A 22,031-nucleotide genomic window follows, 5' to 3' on the forward strand; every position below is an offset into this window, starting at 1 on the left:
TTTTACAAGGAAGGAAAATCCCACACCCGTCTCTGATGGGAATAGGGATGCACACCCCCCAAATAAGATGTCGACTAATAGGAACCAGTAAGATATGAAAGGATAGTGCCTTGTGACCGCTGCGGGCCGGGCCCCTCGGGAAGCAGACTGAGACAGAGGTCGGTGTGCAGGACCCCAGTTGGGGAGGGTCCCGGGCAGGCCCGGTGGAAAGGCTCTTGACCCAGGGAGGGGTGTTCTGAAGGGGGCGGGAGGGCCGGGCCTTTATGCTTTTGCACTGACCACTGTCGGATGCTGTCGCCCTGTCGGGCGTGTAAACCCAGGCCACGTGGTTCCCTTTAGTTGGGCAATTTGCAAAGGGCGGACAGCTGAGGACCAGTGACATTGTCAGCAGCTGGGGTCATGGTCCTTTCTTTATCCTGAAGGGGATTACAAAGCACGCAGCAGCAGCCAAGGTGGGGCTGAGTCAGAGAGTGAAGATACAATTTAGATTCAGGCAGTGTAGACAGTGAAAGGAAGAGGGCAACGCAAAGGTGCCGGCTCCCTGGGTCCTTCTCCCTCGGGTCTGAAGGGGCAGGATGGCCGCCACACGAGCTGGGGGACGCCGCGTTGCTAGACTGAGTTCATCTTGTGGGTCTATCGTGAGCTCATCCGAACCCTCCCAGGGGAGGTGGGCAGGCGAGGGGGAGGTGGCTTTAGAGTAGTTCCTCACTAGCCTCGCACCCCCTCTCCCCTCATCAACTGGGAGAATCGAAAGACGTCCTGCTAGGACTCAGATGAGCTGTGGTTCAAACTTGCCCGAGGGGCTGCTGTGCCAGTGTGCCTACCGCACCCATCACAGTGACCAGGTGACATGGTTGCAGGACTCTGAGGACAGCTGAACACCAGAAAATTAAGTGCTGTACTTTGCAGTATTAACAGAAGAGAGAGAGAGGGAGAGGGAGAGAGAGAGAGAAAGTCCATCACCTCAATAGATGCAGAAAAGACATCTGGCCAACTTCAATACCCATTTGTAATTTGTATCAATGCTCTTAGCAAACTGGGAATAGAAAAGAATGTCTCTAATCTAGTACGGAATATTGCAAACGTTCTTATTCATGAAGTTATTTAGAGTGTTGCCCCGGAGGCGGGGAACGAGGCAAGCATGGCCTCTGTTGCCTTCTATTCAACATTGTACTAGAGGTCCCGGCCAGTGCAATAAGGCAAGAGAAATAAATAAAAGACATAATTTCCTACTTATCCAGGCCTAACAAGGACGGGAATTATGCTCTGTATGAAAGATTTTTCTCGTGGCTGAGTTTTCAACAAGTTTGGTCACCGGTATGGGGGAAGTTTTGGTATTAGAAAACTTATAGGTAACATCTAATATCTTGAACAGTCTACCCAAGGGTTTCCATGGCTTAAGCAATGCTTGTGCAGAAAGTGGAGGTTCAGTCTCACAAACATTGGGATTGAGCTCGTATAAGGGGCCCTCACGCTTGAGTCCCAATGGGGAGGTCTGGTCTGGTGCTCAGTCTGGGGATATCCTTTCTCTCAAGAGCTGTTACTATTTAAAGGCAGCTGTGGCCCGGCCACGTGAGCGCACTGGGCTGAAGAGGCCGAGCAGGGTGTGAGTTTGCCCTCTGATAAGGAAGGACTGACAGCATAGAACATCCATGGCGTCTACCCTTCGGTCTCCTCAGTTCATCGTGGAACCACATGCTGTCAATGCCCCACACACATCCACTTCTCCTCGCCAGGAGGTGACTGGCGGAAGGTTCTTCGTGTCTCTTCACCTGGAGGCCTTTCTTGGACACCGGAGCCTGCTCAACCCAGGCACGAGAAGTGCCGGGAGTCGATGCCCCGGGAACAAGGCGCAGCCCGAGAAGCAGGGAGCTGGTGGGTGACGCCCTGACCCCCCACTCCGGAGAGGGATGGGGCTTGGCGGAGCACCGTGGCACCCTGCACGTGAGCACGCCCTTTCCCGCCTCGTGCCCCCGCGCCCTCACCGTGCTTCCTGGGGTCCCCTCCCAAGTGAGTTGCCTGAACCAAAACTCTTGTCTTAGGGAAAGCCAACTACTGGACCTGGATGCCAGCCGGAGGACAACGGGATCCCAGGGCTGACGTTGAGTGCGGTGGTAAGACTCCAGCACGCTGCTGGGCCAGTCACCTAACTCCAACCGGGGCAGGACTAGGGTGAGGAACACAGCAGCAGGCTCTGGTCGACCAACTGCCACCACTGGAGGTGCCGTGACAATGAGGATGCCCTATGGCACATGCAGAAGAACAGGCCGAGAGTCAGGCCAAGGTGGGATCCCGGGTGGCATGATCCGGAAGTGGACCATATTCAGAGGCCTGGAAAGTCCCCTTGGCTCGAGCCACGCCCTGATTAGGAAGGAAGGGGACTCTGGATGGGACATGGGCCCGTCTGGGCGGATGCCCTCAGGAGCCTTGACACCCCAGGCCCCCCTGAATGCTTGGGTCTTAGCAAGTGGCTCATGGCCGTCGTAGAGGGCAGCTCCCTGACCTGGAAATCGTTTGGAGGCCTCTCTCGAAGAGAAGAGCGGCCATTTAACCTCTGTCCCCCCAAGATCTGCTGTCACTTGCACTCAGTGCTCCTCGATCAGACCACAGGGGCGAGTATCAGCATGGCCTGTGGAGAGAATTACTGTCCTGCTTGGAAAGAAAGTGAATCATTCCCCCAAAGCGCTGAAGCAGCTGGCTAGTGCGGACTGCCAGGGGCCGGAAGGGCATGTACGGGCACGGAACTCGAGGATGCGGGCCCAGTGGGCGATGGAACAGAAGCCGGCTAAGGAGAGCTATTGACAGAGGGCTTCTCCTCTGGGACTCGGTGTTCGGCACCTGGGCAAGGACCCGTGAATCTAGTCCTAAGGCACTGCTGAGTGGTTCCTGGGAGGCTGGAGACCGTGGCGCACTGAAGTGGGACACGAAGGCTTGGAGGGAAGGCCTCTCCCTCCTGGTACGGATAGCAGGTGGGCGAGCCCCCCTCCTGGAACAGCGAGGGCGGCAACATTAGTCCTGGCGAGGAGCTGGGCGGGCCGCTGTCCTCTGCTGGCCAGAGCACGCAGGGGACACTGCTTACACCGGCTTCCCAGGACTTCTGATTCACACACAGCCTGACGTGGGGCTCGAACCCATGAACCGCAAGATCAAGACCTGAGCCGAAGTCGGACGCTTAACCGACTGAGCCACCTGGGCACCCTCTTATCGTCTTTTACTTTTTTTTTTTTAAATATAATTTATTGTCAAATTGGTTTCCATACAACACCCAGCTATTGTCTTTTACTTTCAAAAGACTTGCTTACATGAGAGGAATTAGGCCTTGAACTTCTGATGGAAAAGCTTTAGAATATAAGCATTTCTACATCAGCGAAAGAATCATTAGTGTCCAATGTGTGCATGCCATTTAAAAATGTAAGCATCTCTACGGATTGTTTCAGTTCATAAGAATAGACATAACGAATAGCAAAGTTTTTTTATCAAATAGCATTACTCACTCTAGACTCAGAATGTACTGCATACTGAGAAAAAACAAGCCCTTAAATGTTGAACAGCAGAAATTAGTAACAAAACCCCTTTATGCTTCTTCTGTCATCAAAAGGTCTGAGCCATAATTGAGCAGGAGCCTTGAATTTTTAGGCTGAGCCAAAGCTGCGTCCTGACAGCCAGGAATGCACCATCTAGACAGCTCAGCACAATCGAAAGTTCAGTCAAGGCTCGAGCCAACATTCTTAGGAACCCAGAGTATATAGACCAAAGAGGCTTGCTTTCTTGGTCAAATGAGGGAAATCTCAAAACTAGGTAAATGCGCGAAAAATAAACGTTTAACACTTCATTTTGCTAAAGGCCGGAGTTAAACAGACATGCGAAAACAGACATGTGGAAGGGTCGTCATGTTGGTTTATGTCAAAGAATGTCGTATTTATCTATCTGCACGTGGGACAGTTAGGTTTTAAGGTGTCAAGGTTTCGGCAATGTTTTTGACTTTATTATTGATCTGGAACACACTACACAGAATATTTCAAAGTCGCTACCGAAAACCAAGTTGAAGTCTTACTTAGCGATACAGGATTCTCAACACCTCTTCCTTCCCTGTGGGCATCAAATTAAGGAAGATGCAGGGAGAACATGATTAAATGCCTTCTGACCAATAGACTAGCGAGTTCTGTTTCCAAATATCCCGGTTCTTAAGTAACGGAATAGATTTTCGGAAAGAGTATCAATTCTGGGCTAAAGAAATATGTGGGGACACTGGAATCCTCACGGAAAGCTCTAGAAGGAACAGAGATTGAGTGACATCCATGGTGAGAGGTAGGTGCGGAAGGAATGCTCTATGGAGGCTGGCCTGTCGGATTTGTCCCTCCCTTCTCTCACTCGTTTTTGTTTTTTTGTTTTTTTTTTTGTTTTTTTTTTTTTTTTACATTTACTTCTTTTTGAGAGACAGAGAGACAGAGCATGAGCAGCGGAGGGGCAGAGAGAGAGGGAGACACAGAATCCGAAGCAGGCTCCAGGCCCCGAGCTGTCAGCACAGAGCCCGATGTGGGGCTCAAACTCACGAACTATGAGATCATGACTTGAGCTGATGTTGGATGCTCAACTGACTGAGCCCCCCAGGCGCCCCAGTGAGCCCAGATACTTTAACTGGGCGGCACAGGATGGATCTGACTGCTCCGTCAGTAACCCAGTAATCCAATGGTAAATTGGGTTGCAAAAAATGTCTGCCCTCCTCTGATAAACACAGCGTTTAGCTAGAGAGACGGAAGTTAATCGAATCCTCATGTTTGCTGTTCATTTTCCTTTTAACTGGTAAAAATACTGCCTATAAAAGTTGATGGTCACATTTTCAGGGCATTTGTATCTTTTTCTTTTATGATGAAACAGAGAAAATGAATTAGATTTTGAAAAATAAGGTTTATTTGTAGTAACTATCTTTAATAACTGTTTTTATTTTTAACATTTACTGAAATGGTATATGCTTTGTGCTAGTGCGGAAGGAGAAGACTCTTCTTCCCGCTCTAAAATCTCTTCTTTACCACAAAGAGTTCTCACTGCATCGGAACGGAGGCCCTGGAATGCTCGCAGAGGGGTCTGGGCCGGCCGGCTGGGATCAGGCAGCAGGCTCCCCTCTGCTCAATCAGGTAGCTGCGATAGGGAGTCTAGTTCTAAATAGTAGAAGCAAAGTCTATATATTAGAAAAATAAAGAGAGGGAATATAACAAAGTGCTTCAAAATACGTGTCTGAGGTGAGAAACAGCTTGTACTTTTATGCTGTGGCAGCTTCCAGAAGAAATCTTCTTTGGGTTTTAATCTTCGGGTTCGTATCTGGAAAGAGATAAGAAAATTCAGGGAAGACCATAACGTCATGATACTTTTTGTCGTTGTCGTTACCAAATGAGTTTACGCGAAACGTCTCTGGTGACCAAACCAGCAACGTTGCGTTTTTCACTCGAAGTCACTGCCCCGGTGGGAGCCGGGCCCGGTCAAGGCAGTGTGACGGTGACGCGGAGGCGGCTCTGGCAGCAGGTGGGAGAAAGGGGCAACCGAGCGTGAAGACGCTTCTGGACTCTAAGTCTCTACAGCTGGCGCTTAGACCCACGGCAGCTTAGCACAGCAGAAACTCAGTAACCACCCGAACCGTCAGATGGACGCAGGGTGCTGATGCGACCACGCGAGAAGGTTAACCAACCCCCTTCTCTAAAGAACTAGATCTTGGATTTACTTCCCAGCTCTGTCCCCCTGGAATCCAGGTAACATGTCAGCTGAGTTTCCGGGTGAACCCGCTGAGGACAGAGATGAGCCTGAAGAGCAGACCACGTCCGGACCGGGACGGCTGTGGGTGCGCCGTGACCGCGTGGCGGGGGCCACGGCTGCAGGCGTCCCCCCACGTGGTGAGCTCCCGGAACCGGACACGGCCCTCCCTGGGTGTCGCGCGGAACATGAACTCCTAGGCCACGCCGGCTACGGCGCCCATCTGCAGGGACCGCGTTCTCTGGCACCTCAACTGTCACGGAGGGCACAGCGTGGCCGGGTCTTAGGCTCCTGTGAGAACACTCCTGAGGAGAAACGCCAAGGCCGCCCGTAAGCTGGCTGGGTTTCCTTTCTGATATCCTGCTTAAATGACCGTTGCCAAGAGCGGCCTATCGCAGCCGTGTGTCTGAAGTTCCAGCCCTGGCGGGCAGTACGGACAACGCTTTCCTCAGACTCAGGCTTCTGGACTAAATGATAGAGCAGCTAACTACCCACTGGCCTGACCTCTCCGGACACGGGCGGAGATTTCACGGAGAACAAACACCAACCCGGCAGTGATGCAAACCCGAGAGCCGCGCGGGATCAGCAAGGCTTACTTGGCCAGTCTTCTCCTCAGGTCTTTGATTTGGTCATTCTTCCTGGTGAGAATCTCTTTCATGTTTCGATAAGCTGCTGTCTGTTGGAATTTCTTGTCTAATTCCTGTGCGGTGAAAAAGGTCAGCCCGTTACTGAGAACCGGCGAAGGAGAGAAAGAACCACCTGATAAAAACGTATATTTTGGCTTTATTTTTACTAATATTCTGCTTATGTTATTTTCTAATTTCTTTTTAAAATTTCCTTACGTAACATTAAGATTGTTCGAACTTAAAAATACATTCCGTCAAATGAGAAGTCAAAGAGCAACACTGTCAACCCGTAACCGTGTACAATGTTAGCGCAGGACTGAAGCGCACTGTGCCCTAGACGTGGGACGTCTGTTTGAGACAGTAAACTCATTCTCAGGTGAAATAAGCATGAGCTTTTCCCCAAACCCCCAAGTAGTGTCAGTATCCTGGGAGGAAGATTTTTCACTCAGTTACATTTTAGCCCCTGTATGCTTAAGAGTCTCATCCCTAAACTGAAGAACACAGTTTTCTACGCATTTCATATAAGTTAAGAGCAAGGCATAGTATCCTTTAAAGTTTGTTTGTTTGTTTGTTTTTGGAGAGAGAGGGAGAGAGAGAGAGAGAGAGAGACAGAGCGAGCAAGGGAGGGGCAGAGAGGAGAGAGAGAATCCCAAGCAGGCTCTGCACTGTCAGCACGGAGCCTGATGCGGGGCTCGAACTCACAAACCGTGAGATCGTGACCTGAGCCGAATCCGAGAGTCAGACGCTTCACCAACTGAGCCCCCAGGTGCCCCGAGGCATAGAATCCTTTAAAGAGAAGTCACCTATCCCTCTGCCAGGCAACGCGGGGATGGGCATCGCAGGGCACAGGGCAGCACACGTAAGCCGTCCGTGCAGGAGTATTTTACCAAACCAGAGGAAGGAGTGGAGATTTTTTTATTTCCACAGATAGTTTAGTGCCAAAGACAGAAGGCTCTCTCAATGCCCAGAAATGATTGATCTCTAACACGCACTGGCTGACACCTTGAGAAAAAACAAGGTAAATCCGCAGCTGTCCTCCAGCATCTCCCTCAGCTCCCCCTCCTCCCCACGTGGGCAGACACACGCGGACAAGTCTGACCTTTTCAGCCATGCTCAGCTGCTCCTGGACCCTGAGTAGGTCGTGCTTGGCTGTTGCGAGATTCTCCTCCAGGGACTTTTGGTTTTCTGTCTTGTCGTTAAGTGTCTTCTGAAACTCACTCTTTAAAGCAGCAACTGTGTTTTCCAGGTCGTTCAAGTCTTGGGCCTTTATAAAATCCTACGGAAAACACATGCACTGACATAATTTCACGCTGACATCCGAACCGGCAACTGTTCTACGACAGTCATTCAACCTCGTGACATGAGAGCAAATGTTTTGGGCATGCACGTCGGCCTCCCCGGCCGGCCTGGGTAAGCTCCAGATCCCTGAGGGTCGCCGGCGCGCCCAGTCACCCTCGGCCCTAGAGCACGCTGTCCTGCACACGGCAGACGCTCAGTGGCCGCCGATCTCCAAATGCGCGAATTGTCATGTATGCGTTGCTGGAACTCCACAGAGGGACAGGAGAGAGGTGAGATCTCAAATCTGACAAGGTTGTGTGCGCCCCGGGGTAGGGAGGGCGGACGGGTTTCCGTTTTGAACAGTCAACTTAGAAAACATCCTGAAGAAATGTTGAGTAACACAGATGGTAAAATAATCAACTTAATACGAAAACTTTCTATCAAAAATTTAATAGACGTAGGTCTTAGTCATTATTTACATTAAAATATCATGAGAGCTTAATTAATGCTTACTGGTTATATGGTTTGCTAAATTTAGAAGATCTTAAGTTTTTGTTTTTTAAAGCAATATGGATCTTGTTTTTGACTGGATAAACTTATAACGGAAAAAGCTGTATTACTAGGCCAGGAAAATGGTCGATAATTGCTAAATACGAAGACGGAACAGAACTACCAACGACAAACTCCTCACTCACGTTTGAAGTCTGGTCCTTACGAAGGTTTTATTTCTGCACAGCTAGTGAAAGCGTGCACATATTTTCTTTTGCCCAGATCTTAAAAGTAATTTTAAGAGAAATTCTTCATCCAAAAATGTTTGCAATTGTTTTGAGAAATTATGAAGCTGCTCTGGAGTGTTTAGCTCTGTTTTCTAAATCTACAGTCCTTGATACAGGATTGAAAATCATAGATCTCTCCTTTGTTATTTTTGTAGCCATCTAAGAATTATCCTATTTTATTTTTACTTATTATTTTTTTTATCATTTTGTAAGTGTTTATTTTTGAGAGAGACAGAGCACGAGGGGCGGGGAGGGGCAGAGACACAGAATCCGAAGCAGGCTCCAGGCTCCGAGCTGTCAGCACACAGCCCCACCAGGGGCTCGAACTCATGAATCATGAGATCTTGACCTGAGCCGAAATCGGATGCTTAACCGACTGCCACCCAGGTGCCCCAGAATTATCCTATTTTAAAGACGTCTCCAGATGAAATGACGTCATGGCTGAGATTTGCCTCAAAGAAACGTGAAGGGAGGGGCGACGGGGAGGAAGCGGGAAGGCAGCCTGGCCAACCCCAGGGGACCGGGAAGCCGAGTGACGGGCACCGGGGTGCATGACACCGTACCCTCTACTTCTGTATGAGTTCGAAGTTTTCCATAAGGAAACCATAGAAGTGCAATGAAGCAAGTCGGGGACTGTTTGGCGGACATCAGCAATGACGGTACAACCACTGGAAAAGCCGGGGCTACGCTGAAAACTCCCTCCAGCGGCCCCGCTGACCGGAAGTCTGTGGCAGCGTCTAGCGTCCACGGCAAGGCCACCTGTGCACGCGAGAACCTCCCGCGGGCAGAGCCATCCTCGGTCACGCCCCTCGGACGGGCCTGGAGAGCCACCACCGGATTTGGGTGCGTTACACGAGTGCCACCAGACGGAGGCGGGTTTGAAGACGCAGACCGAGTAAATTCACCCTATTCTGTCACACTCGCCAAAGGCCGACTTAATCAGAAGTTCTATATAATAACGCCAAATACCAATCCAGTGAACTAAAAACCCCTCCTTTTGTCATTTCCTTTCCCCCCATTGTAGTTGGAAGGTCAAGGTAAAAGGGAGAAGAGCTAAAAAAAACCCCAAAAACTTGAGAATATCTTGTATGCTGGCGGGCTCTGGGGACTGTGAGCCGGGTGAGCGGCGGGCCTGTCCCTTCGGCCCTCTCCCGGCCTTCCCTGGACAGGGATGTCCCCCTGCAGGACCGTGGTGGCATCCCTCTCAGGGAGTGGCAGAGGAGGGGAGAACGAACAGTAACTAAGGCTTCGCGTTAAGGTTGTACTTTTAGTCTATTTATTCTACTAGAAAACCACGACAAAGATAGCTAAACTTATTCCGCCTCTTCAAAAAATGGAAGGGTAACTGACGTGTAATATCCTATCAGCCTCAGGCAGACATCGTATTGATCCGAGATTTCTGTACCGCTCAAAGTGATCCTCGTGATAAGCGTGGTTACCAACTGTCACAAGATCATTACGGTGTCATCGACTGCGTTTCAAACGTCTTTCACCTTTTGATTTCCTTGGTCAAGCTGTAAGTCCTGCAGTGCTTTTTCCAGTTTTGACTTCTCATCTAATGCCTGTGTTGCCTGTAATCAGATTTAAACAAAACACCCTCAGTATTTATTCTGTAAGCAGCTCTTTCAAGAATTTTGGTGAAGTATTTCTCGGTTACCTGTATTTCAATGGTCTTCAGCCTCGACTTCAATTTCTCATTCTCTTCTTGAAGTCGTTCAATTTCCTTTGTGAGTAAATTCAAGGTTTATTATTTTAGCTACGGTCTTTTCAATACTTGAAGTTGTTTCGCTTCAAAGTTCAATTTCAAAACTAAATTTAATTATTTGTCAGCTCAAACATCTGCGTGCCCTGGTTCCTGGTGACATCCAGTCCCACCCAACCCATTGGCCTCCACAGCTGTGTGTCACTTGCGGTCTCTAAGCCTCTTTCACAGTCTCTCAGGCTCCCTTCAGGCCTCCGTTCTCAGCCTTCTTCCAAAGTCTCCCTCTCCTGCCATCTCTCACCTAGCTGATCCTGCAACTCTTGGGGCTTTTCACGGCCAACACCTGCACTTATCCTAGAAACACAGCCTTTTTTTTTTCTTTTAAAGTTTTAAAATTTTATTTATTTTGAGAGAGAGAGGGAGGGGAGGAGCAGAGAGAGAGGGAGAGAGAATCCCAAGCAGGCTCCACACTGTCAGCAGAGAGCCTGATGCGGGGTCAATCTCACAAACGGTAAGATCATGACCTGAGCCGAAATCAAGAGTCGGACGCTTAACCGACTGAGCCCCCCCCCCCCAGACACCCCCTAAAAACACAGTCTTTATCAGTGCAACGCTCTACACCCAAGCCGCTAGGCGCTTCTGACTGAACTTGGCCAGAGGCCTTGGCTCCAAGCAGCTCCACCCGAGGGTCGGCAGGGAGGCCAGTCCCTACGCTCAACACACGCATCGGGCCCGAGAGCACCGCACTCCGTGCCTAATCACGCCGGCTCCCCTTCCGGCCCTCACTGCTGCCCACGCCCCCTTTTCTTCCTACAGACAATTTAATCTGCCTTTAACCTTCAGCCCAGCTCAGGAACCACCTTCCCCCAAATCTGTCCTCAACCACTTGGATCCGGAACTGCCTTCTCTGCCACCCTGAGGCACAGACGTTAGCATGCTCCTATCTGTTTCTAGACTGTTAATTCTCCCTTCTCAATGAGACCACAAGGTTTTGGAGGGAGACTAGGGACTACACTGCTTTTTATCTAACAGCATCCAGCATAATGTTGGGAACACAGGAGCCATGAAAATTGTTCGTAGATTAGTAATTAATTTTTATTAACCTTCCTAATAAAAAAATCCCACCGTTGTTATTGCAGACTGTAAACTTCAAATGTCTGTCAATAAACACTGTCCAAAACGCCATGCCCTTCGCTTCGCCATCAAAAGACACAATTAAGAGCTGCTTCAGACTTTCTGGAAGGTGAGTGCCCTCTCCTGGCCCACTGGAACCACAAAATAAAGTGACTACAGCGGACTGATTATCCTCCATGGACCCGAGCCCCAGTCAAACCCCCCTCCCTCAGGGTCTCCCCCTTACAGTTGTGCAGGCACCGAATGAGAGGGTTTGCCTTTCTCCAAGCGAGGGCAGCGTTACCTTGTTCAGGAGTTCTGTTCCGCCCTCATTTAGTGGAGCAAGCTTTGGCTTCAGGGTGTCTAGGATGGGCTGACACAAAAGAAAGAAACCAAACCAAAATCACCACAGAAGAAATCACATGTAATCACTCAACATTTGCACTTTCTTTCTTTTTAAAAAAATTTTTAAGTTTATTTATTTATTTTTGAGAGAGAGAGTGGGAGGGGCAGAGAGAGAGAGAGAGAGAGAGAGAGAGAGAGAGGGAGAGGATCCCAAGCAGGCTCCACAGCATCAACACCGAGCCTGAGGTGGGGCTCAAACTCATGTACCACGAGACCATGACCTGAGCCAAAGTCGGACGCTCAACTGACTGAGCCACCCAGGTGCCCCTCGACATTTGCACTTTCTAAGTGGAAAACACCGTGTAAACGTATCCACTGGATGTCGGCTCCACGGGGTGGGTGGGGGTTGCTGTTGGTTTGGTTCTCTGCTACATCCCGAGACTACGACAGTGCCTGGCCCACAGCGCCCAAACATCAGAAATGCACATGAAACCCACCCTCCCCAAATCCTTTAAAGAGCTACAGACGGAAGGGAAAGGCGGGAAGAAAGGAAGAAGGGAAGGTGCTCGAAGCCAGAGCGGATAGAGGTCCCAGCCTCTGCGGACAGGAATTTTCACCTGTTTCAGGGAGTTGAAACAGATGTGCGCAGGAGCCCGGGTCTGGGAAAAGTGCACGAGTGCAGCTACCCCACAGGCGAAGGAGAACTTGGCCCAAGTTCCCTGGCAGTTTGGCGATGCGCATTAACAAGTGAATCCATGCCTTCTGACCTGGAAATGCGCTCCAGGGGAGTAAGTGGCAAATTGTTTTGTAAGGAAGGGTATGGCGTATGTCCGTGGATTCAGCTCGGCAGTATCCTTCTATCAGGCGCCAGGGAGCGTTCGGGGTGCGGCTGGTTAAGGGCTCGTGGCAAATACCGAGAATGAGTGAAAAGAGAAGTAGGTCACTGGTCACTACTAGGGTCGTCTCCACTGGACAGAGGAGCACAACAGGGCCCGGCTGCCTCAGGCCACCCGCTCAAGGTCACTCGGCGAGAGAGCCAGAGCCGGGACGCATGCCCGTGCTCTGCACCATCTGGGCGAAGAGCTTATATGGCAGGGAGCGGGTGGACGGCAGGGATTCCACGTGTGAGTGTGTGAATGTGTGTGTGTGAGTGTGTGTGTGGGGGGGGGAGACAGAAGCAAGTGCTCACAGTTACTTTTTCCAAAGCTCTCCTTCTTTTGCCTGAAAACAGGAATGTTTGAATTCTGCTCTTGAATTAAACGCGTTCCCTTGAGGGTTTGCACTTGCACCTCTGAACCGCTCTGAGTACCTCGAGGATACTAAACGCCGGCCACTAGGGCGTGGGCTTAGGACGACGCCAAATTACCTTTTTATTCGAAGACGTAAATTCTGCTTTTTCGAATTCTGCAACTTGTTCTAATAATTCTCTGGAAGATACAAACGTGAAAAAAAATCCATTTAGAATAGATTTGCATCCCAGACACAGAAGAACAAAGTCACTGGCACCGATCTCCCACAACACGCCGGAGAGAACAGAGCACCCTGTCGAAAATGATTCCTAGTTACCCATGGCCCAGAGCCCAACCCAGGGACCGGATTTGAATATTCCACGGCACCTAGGATCGTGCGCCTACTGAGCATATGCTCTAATCGCCAGAACGAAACTACAGTGTTAGTTCAAATCTGGCACAACTTGTCCTCAATTCCGTATTTCTGAGGTGTTAGAGGGAGACTGCTCTCAGACATGATTTACATCGATCGTTAGCTAGTGAATGTTCAAGAAACGCAGACTGGCTCTCAGAGAGTAAGTAGCCTCGGAGACATGGGATTAGTTCGTGATACCTACTGAAAAAAAGAGTATCACCCCTACTGGGAAGGAATATGCTGTACCTCTGAGGAAGAAAGCTGGTTCGGGGATGAACCAACCACCTGACTGCTCCCTTTCCCTGCCCCGGTGTGGTCCCAGTCTGGATCCCGGGGGTGGCCCACGCGGGCGCCTGGGAGGGGACGTGGTAACCACTCTCCCAAGCTTACTGTGGCACTTTCTCCAAGTTTTCTCGGCAGCTCTCCCTGGCAGCCAGTGGACTGAACCGGTTTTCCTCCCCGGTTCAGGAAGGCCATCCCAGGGTGGTTCACCAATCTCTGCCGCCGTGCCTGGGGGCGGTCAGTCTTTCCTCATTTCTGGCCCGGCTTCTCTTAGACTAAGTTTGAATTTCATTTTACTTTTTTTTTTTTTTCTAGTTTTGAATTTTTTTTCACGTTTATTCATTTTTGAGAGACAGAGACAGAGCAAGAGAGGAAGGGGCAGAAAGAGAGGGAGACACAGAATCCGAAGCAGGCTCCAGGCTCCGAGCTGTCAGCACAGCGCCCGACGCGGGCTTGAACCCACGAACCATGAGATCATGACCTGAGCAGAAGTCGGATGCTTAACCGACTGAGCCACCCAGGCACCCCTGCTTTATTTGTTGTTGTTCATGTTTATTTATTTTAAGAGAGAAAGAGAATGAGGGTGTACATGTGCGAGTGGGGAGGTGGGTAGGAGCAGAGAGGGAGAGAGAGACACACGACAGAGAGAGAGAGAGAGAGAGAGAGAGAGAGAGACAAAGAGACAGAGAGAGACAGAGAATCCCAAGCAGATTCTTGTCAGTGCAGAGCCTGACGTGGGGCTCGAACCCATGAACTGTGAGATCATGACTGAGCTGAAAACAAGAGTCGGATGCTTGACCGACTGAGCCACCCAGGCACCCCTCATTTTACCTTGTTTAAATGAATGAGCTCTTTGATACCTTCGAGATTACAAAACAGTTTTGTTTTTTGTTCACATTTCCTATTTTAAAGTAAGTGTATAACTTAAAACGTAATTATAGAAAAAAACTGCAATCCTCCCGGACTGAACTGACGGTATTCGAATGCATCTTTCAGTTGTTTCATAATCTTCATCCCCTCATCGACCTATTATGTCTAAAGACTCATTATAATACAATGCGACCAACAAAGAAATGGGCAGGGATCGTTAGGAACGGCCCGAAAAGCCATTCCATGAATCTCAAACGCCTCTAGAACACCCGGGATTCGGAGAAACAGAATCCTGAAGGGGACACCGAGCGGCACCTAAGAGATCACTCGGTGGGTACCCAGAGGCCGTCCTGCTGCCCACCCCACGCTCCCTCAGGCCCCGGCCCTGAGAGCAGAAGCGGCGCAGACGTTCGCTAACTTCTGAGACCGTGCTGGGGCCTCTACCGCCCTAGCCGCAGGGCCGAACGTGTCACCTGTTTTCAAGTTCCGAGATGTCCGTCTGCAGTTTGAGGTACCACTTCTCGGCTTGGGAGAAGAGCTGCCGCAGGAGTAACACGTTGGTGTGCGCCGTGTTGATGAGCTCAGACTCCACCTCGCTGTAGACCACGGCCTGCAGCCCGCTCAGGACCTCGGACACCTCGTCCACGGTGAAGGTCTCCTCCACTAGCCTGCGGAACAACCACAGTCCCAGACTTCCGGATGAACGACCCAAACCGTTTACAAAACAAAACAAGACTAAGAGACCCATGTTCGGGTCAACCGAGGGGGTGACGGGGTTATTGGGAAAATCTCTTCGGGAACGATCTTCTTTTTTTTTTTAATTTTTTTTTTTTTTTAACATTTATTTATTTTTGAGACAGAGAGAGACAGAGCATGAATGGGGGAGGGGCAGAGAGAGAAGGAGACACAGAATCCGAAGCAGGCTCCAGGCTCTGAGCCATCAGCCCAGAGCCTGACGCGGGGCTCGAACTCACAGACCGCGAGATCGTGACCTGGCTGAAGTCGGACGCTTAACCGACTGCGCCACCCAGGCGCCCCAGGGAACGATCTTCTTTATGAATAAACCGTACTGAAGGTACCCGAAGCTCAGTTCACTTTTGGTGTCCGTCCGAACGACCCAATTGCGGGTGTACGTGCCCTCTAATACAAAGTAGGTGCTCAGAAACATTCCCCCAAACGTTTACTTTTTTCTTTACGTTCTCGGTTGAAACATTTTTTTATTTTAATCTCCGCTAAAATCAGTCTTCTCACAGTTAGCAGTTTCAAGAGTCCCCTAGAAGGTAGTGTTTTTCCTTTCCTTTCCTTTCGTCTAGCATTTCAATAATTGTATGAACTACTCCAATGGTAGCAAATGATTATAAGAAAATAGTTATGTGCTGCTTCGCTTGGCATTCCTTTTTTTTTTAAGTTTATTTATTTATTTTGTGAGAGGCGGGGACAGTGTGAGCAGGGGAGGGGCAGAGAGAGAGGCAGAGAGAATCCCAAGCAGGCTCCGCACTGTCAACGCAGCCTCCGACACAGGGCTTCAACTCACGAGACCTCGAGATCGTGACCTGAGCCGAAGCCGAGAGTTGGACGCTTAGCTGACTGAGCCACCCAGGCACCCCTTTCTCTTGGCATTCTTGAGTCCCAAATGAAAAAAACTACAAAAAACAACTAACTTATCTTAGGTGCAGCTCCTCTGAGCACTGACCATTCCCTAAAAAGGAAGTCATCATCAACAACAGAATTAAAACCCACTCTCCCACGGGGAAGGTTTGGGTTGGGAGGGACCTCAGAGCCATTTTCTTCAACCCCCTGGCGTTCCAGATGGGGGCGGGGGATGCAGGCTCAGAGGGCAGGGGTGACACGGCCCTGGTCCCACGGTGGGGGTGACTCAAGCCCGCAATCATTTCCGGGAGTCTCAGCAACATGCCCAACAGCCGAATCCCGAAAAAGCTCCTAATTTAAAGGACAGTTTGACAGTAAGACCGTCTCTCCCCTCCTGGCCCCAACCCTCAGCCGCTCAGGGGACAGGAGTGATGGCCCCATCACTCCTCACTTCCAAAAGGACAAAATTAAGGAGCCCACCAGTTTGACCAGAGTTATACTCAAGTTAGTAGTATTTGTTACCATTCTTCAATGTTTCATTTAGCCAGAATGAGCCAGTCTAAAAAAACCACAACTTCAACTATTTTTGGGGAACACCCTTATTCAATACATCAACCATCTTCCTCTATTCTTTAGTAGAACAAACCAAATCTGCTTCCACTTTTTTTTGGCAACCCAAGTTCATGGTTATGAACAGCAATTAAGGCACTCGCTGTATAAAGTGAGTGATGAAGTATCTTCCGTGGCTCACAGCCGGGCCAGTGCAATTGTTGCTTTCATCTGCTGGGGGTCAGGAGACCAGCTGACCAGGTTACATCGGTGGGTCGAACACGTAACGGTCTACAGCTGGTGGCGTCCCCTATCGTGTGCCGCGCGTGGCTTTGCGACACGTGTCGCTGACGCGGAGGCCTTTCTCATTTCCACCTCATCTGACATTTAACCGTGCCAAAGTCTGATCCCCGAGTAATCTGGGGTCTCTTTACTACTTAGTCCTTTCCTTTCATTGGTTTCCCTATGTTTCTCCAGATCAAACATGAATTTTCCACGGACTTTAATTACATCCCACGACAGGCTCAACCAAACGAATGATCATCTCTTGCCGTATACCCACGAACAGTGTCGGTACCAGCGCAAGCTTTCTGTGGTTTCCTGCTGTTTTCCCCCCTCCCAGTTCTTCAGTATCAACGGGGTAGGTGTCTTCTTGCTAACTGCCACGCCTTATGGCTCGAATCCTTTCATTAATAGCTCAGGTAATCCAAGTTCTGGGATCTTTAATACAGCAAGGCAATCATTAACCTACAAGCACTTCGCCATTTCCTGACGGCCCTTTCGAACCTTTGCAATCTCATCATTATCCTATGTGTACGTTTGGTAACAGATTGCTCCCACCACAACCCGGTTTCCCGAATTTCACCTATGCACGGGGCTTGGTGGAGTCACTCTCAGGGGGGACCCGATCATGATAACCCGGCAAAGGTTCGTATGGCCTCCGCAGCCATATCCCCACACCGGCTACCGGAGAGGATCCGGGTTTCCCCTGGGGTTCCCTTTGAGTCCTCTGATACCTGCTCTCCTTGAGGTCTTGGAAGCAGGAATCGACAGTTTTGAGTCTCAAGCCTCTTCTGGAACGAGCAAAACGCATGTAGTTAATAACTTCGTTTTGATGGTGTTCATTTAGGCCCAACTCTGCCTAAAAGAGAGAAAAGCAGATGTTAGTCTTGGCGGTGTGAGGAAGGAACCAACGATGAAGATACAGAAGGGACCGGTACATGTCCACCAAATTCCATTCTTCCCTTCCTCCCGGGGAAATGGCTGCCCAACTGGAGGACGCTTCCCAGCCCTTCCTGCAGCCACTCGATTGCTGCTCAGTACTGGATGTGAGCGGAAGAGGTGAAGCCTACTCCAGAGCATGGGCCTTCCGACAGGGTCGGGTCTTTGCCGCACCTATTTCCCTGAGACCTGGAGCGGTGGGGGGGGGGGGGGGGGTGGCTCAGCTGAACCTCACAGACATTGCTCTGGGGGTTGGGTGGACAGCGCGATGAAAGGGACCCTTATCCCGACCCGATGTTGTGGAGCAGCACTGACCTACAGACCTAGATGAGCAGGTAAACGGCTGCTAAGTGAGAAACACACTTAGGTATTCTTGAAGCCACTGTTTTTTTGTTTGTTTGTTTGTTTTGATATATATGACAGCAACTTAACCTTACCCTGGCTAATGCAGCTTTAAGAAATGTACTGGGTTTTTGAAATAGTCATGAAGTGGTCTTTATTTTAAACCAGCTGAGAGCTGGACAACTATGAGCTAGAAATTAGTGAAGTTTTTTGTTTTTGTTTTTGCTTTTTCAGTTTATAGCCACGCTGAAAAGAAAAGGATACTACACAATTGAATATCTAATGTAGGGACTCTATGAGTCAGGAACGATCTTTATTTTAAGAACAATCATCTACCATGGCCTTCCTGTGGGAGACTAAGGTCTAACCTCCGAGCCTCTGTCTCAGACTTGTCACCCTCTCCACAGTGTTGGAAGCAAACACCAAGGCCATCGGGCATGATCTCCTTCAGCCCCCAGTCCCTCACGGTGGCTTTTCTGCATCCACACGGCTCCCCTCTGCAGTCTCAACTTTCTTAGGACGAGGGTCTCTGAAGGTCAGGACCTTGCCCACCTGGTTCCCTAAGGTACCGCCATCCCCGGTACTAAGCACGGGGCCTCACAAGCAACAGACAGGCGGCAACAAATGAACTTAAAGAGCTTTCCTCCTTTTTTTTTTTTTTTTTAATTTTTTTTTCAACGTTTATTTATTTTTGGGACAGAGAGAGACAGAGCATGAACGGGGGAGGGACAGAAAGAGAGGGAGACACAGAATCGGAAACAGGCTCCAGGCTCCGAGCCATCAGCCCAGAGCCTGACGCGGGGCTCGAACTCCCGGACCGCGAGATCGTGACCTGGCTGAAGTCGGACGCTTAACCGACTGCGCCACCCAGGCGCCCCAAGAGCTTTCCTCCTTTTGAAGGTCACTTCTTCATCGGGCCTTAATCGGTTCTTTCAAACTCCTGGAGGACTTTATTTAACCAATTATTCCCCCGTCTCAACATTCCATGGGTTTCTTCCCCCCTTCAGACTACAGGGAAGACTATACATAGAAACCTTATTCAAAACCACACAAAACCCCTCAACCCTGAGATTCCCTTTAACTACCCTTGCAACCCCCACCCCTTCTACCCTTGCTATGCCATCACCTAGCCCTTAAACCCATACCTACTCAAATTGCTTTTGTAAAGCTCACCAGCAACTTTTCTTTTCTTTTCCCCTTTTTCTTTCTTCTTTCTTTCTTTCTTTCTTTCTTTCTTTCTTTCTTTCTTTCTTTCTTTCTTTCTTTCTTTCTTTCCTTCCTTCCTTCCTTCCTTCCTTTCTTCTTCTTTTTTTTTTAGAATTACCGGGGACTTTTATTTATTTATTTAGAAAACTTTTTAAATTTGGGGCGCCTACGTGGCTCAGTCGGTCAAGCATCTGACATCGCCCCACGGTGGGCTCTGTGCTGACAGCTCGGGGCCTGGAGCCTCCTTCAGATTCTGTATCTCCCTCCCTCCCTGCCCCTCCCCCAAGAGAGACTCTCTCAAAAATAAATAAAACATTAAAAAAAATTTTTTTTTTAATTTGAGTACAGCTGACACACAATGTTACACTCGTTTCACTGCCGAGGTATTTCAGTGGCCCATGGCAATGGTGCCCCCCAACTCTGGCATCATGCTTTCTTCCGAACCTAACTTTAGGACTGTGCATTGTTCTAAGTACGGCTGCCATGCCATATCCTCTGGAAAGAGGAATGGATCTGTTTCTGCATACAGGCCTGGCCTCTTCGGAACAAGTCAAAACAAAAAGAAGTTACACCACCCCAGTTCCTTCGGCTGTACAATGGAGGGCTTGGACTCTTAAAGTCGCTCTCGCATCCGAAAGCTGGATTCCATCACGCTCTCGCTCCTCAACTCGTTAAAGTACACAACTGCTCCTGCCGTCAAAGGGGTGTGCGTGTGAAAACTTGGGACTTTTAGGACCGGAGCGAGAATCCCGCCCTGCGCCGTGGGCTGGCAGCCGTTCCCCGCAGCTCCCCCGACCTTGGGGATGTGACTGGGCCGGGCCCGCCCAGGTAGGGGTGAGGCCTGACCCGACGCGGGGGAGAGAGGCGGCCAGTACGCCGAAGGGGCTTGGGCCTTGGTTAACAGAGCCTCGGCGGCCAGGAGGCCCAGGGGCCGGACTGGGCCCGGCGGCAGCCACGCCCTCCCTCGGCCCCGGCTCGGCGTCTCCTCCGCGCGGGGCGGCGGCGCCCGGCCGGCTACTCACCATGGCGGCGGCGGGGGTCGCAGCCCGGAGGAGCGGGAGAGGCCAGGCGGAGCCCCGTCAGGCGCGGGGATCGCCGAGGGTGGCTGGGCCGCAGAAGATGCGGAGGGCGGGCAGCTTGTTTGGAAGCCTCCGGTTGCTAATGGGAACGGAGACACGTGACCCCAAGTGATGCACTTTTATTGGTCCTCGAGATCACGCGACAGGAAGTGCCGCCTGACCCGCCGACTGCCGCATGCGCATTGGCTTCCAGAGCCCGGAAGTTCCACCTCCTCGCGCCACGCCGACTCTGGCGGCCTGTGCCGTTGCCAATGGTAACGGGAGCGGAGAGGTCGTCGGGACCCCCAAGGTCTGGCGCGCACCCCTCCGGTCCTCCCAGACCCCCGGCCACGGAGCCTCGGGTTGCAGGGAAGGGCTGGCGCGCTCTTCCCGGGCTTGGTGATGCCGAGGGCGGTGGCTTGGACGTCTGACTCCCCACCTTTCAGTGGTCTCAGGGGGCCTGGCGTGGGCGCCCAGGACTGACTTCTTGTCTCTCCAGGGGAGCCTGCGTGGCTGGGATAGGCCGGCAGCCCCAGCGCTGCCAGGTGCCAGGATAGAGCTTTGAACGGCCGTCTCCCCGCCACGCTCATCCCCCCACCCCCCCCCCCCCCGAGTCCTGGTGAAACTAATAGCACCTTTATCGTTAACAAATAAGCGCAAAAAGATTGATGACAGAGCAGCAAATTTCAAACTGTTATGCCTAGAATCACCAGGGAAGCTTGCTGAACAAATGCTTCCCAGGTCTCACCGCCAGAAAGTGGGAGTCCGGAAGTCTAGCCTGGGGGGGCTTGGAATCTGCAGTTTTTATCACAGAGGAGTGGTCGGGCACCACGCTTTAAGAAACGCTGTCCTAAATCATCAAGGAAATGCAAATCAAAACCGCAGGGAGGTAACACCTCACATCTGTCCGAGTGGCTAGTCCGGTGACAAATGCCAAGCGTTGGCCAGGATGTGGAGAAAAAGAAACCCTCGTGCACTGTTGGTGGGAGCGTAAATTGGTACGCGGTGCCCTGTGAAAAACAGTATGGGGGTTACTCAGAAATTAAAGACAAATATCCTATGAGCCAGTGATTCCACCGTTGGGTATTACCCAGAGAAAGCCAAAACATAAATTCCAAAAGATATATGGACTCCTGTTTTTATTGCAGCATTATTTACAATAGCCAAGATATAGAAGCAACCCAGTGTCCGCCAACAGATGCATGGCTAAAGATAATATGGTACACACATACATATGCGCACTGGAATATTATGCAACCATAAAAAATGACAAGATTTTGCCGTTTGGGACAACATGGATGGACCGACAGGGTATTAGGTATGCTAAGTGAAATAAACCACAAGAGAAAGACATAATGCATAGTATTACTTACATGGAGAATTGGGGAGAAAAAGTCAAACTCCTAGAAGCAGAGGAGAAAAGTGCTTGGCGGGGGCTGGGAGGTGGGGGAAAATAAGGAGATGCTGGCAAAAGGGTACAAACTTTCATTTATAAAACGAGTCGGTTCCGAGGATCTAATGGATAACACGTTAACATGGGGACTATAGTTGATAACACTGCATTGGATCATTGGAATTTGCTAGAGTGGAGCTTCAGTGTTCTCACCAAGAAGAAAGAGAAGAAGAGAAAGAGGAAGAAGAAGAAAAGAAAGAAAAATAAAGTAAATGTGTGAGGTGACGAGGG

The 22,031-nt window shown here is 50.3% G+C and overlaps 1 protein-coding gene across 3 annotated transcripts; it reads right to left on the bottom strand.

Annotated features, from left to right (window-relative positions):
* Positions 1 to 4,888: 4,888 nt before the first annotated feature.
* LZTFL1 (leucine zipper transcription factor like 1) lies at positions 4,889 to 20,467 on the bottom strand. 3 transcript variants are annotated; one of them, XM_006928676.4, is made up of 11 exons: positions 20,312 to 20,467; positions 17,537 to 17,661; positions 14,855 to 15,049; positions 12,952 to 13,012; positions 11,545 to 11,613; positions 10,083 to 10,148; positions 9,919 to 9,996; positions 7,471 to 7,647; positions 6,342 to 6,445; positions 5,259 to 5,319; positions 4,889 to 5,159 (listed from the first exon to the last, which is right to left on the bottom strand). In XM_006928676.4, exons 1-10 carry the CDS (start codon positions 20,312 to 20,314, stop codon positions 5,301 to 5,303), a joined length of 897 nt encoding a protein of 298 aa, XP_006928738.1. In that variant the 5' UTR covers positions 20,315 to 20,467; the 3' UTR covers positions 4,889 to 5,159; positions 5,259 to 5,300. The 3 variants fall into 3 exon arrangements, with proteins under 3 accessions (XP_006928738.1, XP_011289403.1, XP_011289400.1); XM_011291101.4 differs by having other exon boundaries at positions 4,889 to 5,179; XM_011291098.4 differs by having other exon boundaries at positions 4,889 to 5,319.
* Between the last annotated feature and the right edge of the window lie 1,564 nt (positions 20,468 to 22,031).

Source organism: Felis catus, chromosome A2, assembly GCF_018350175.1.
Source record: "Felis catus isolate Fca126 chromosome A2, F.catus_Fca126_mat1.0, whole genome shotgun sequence".
In the NCBI taxonomy this organism is placed as follows: Eukaryota; Metazoa; Chordata; class Mammalia; order Carnivora; family Felidae; genus Felis; species Felis catus.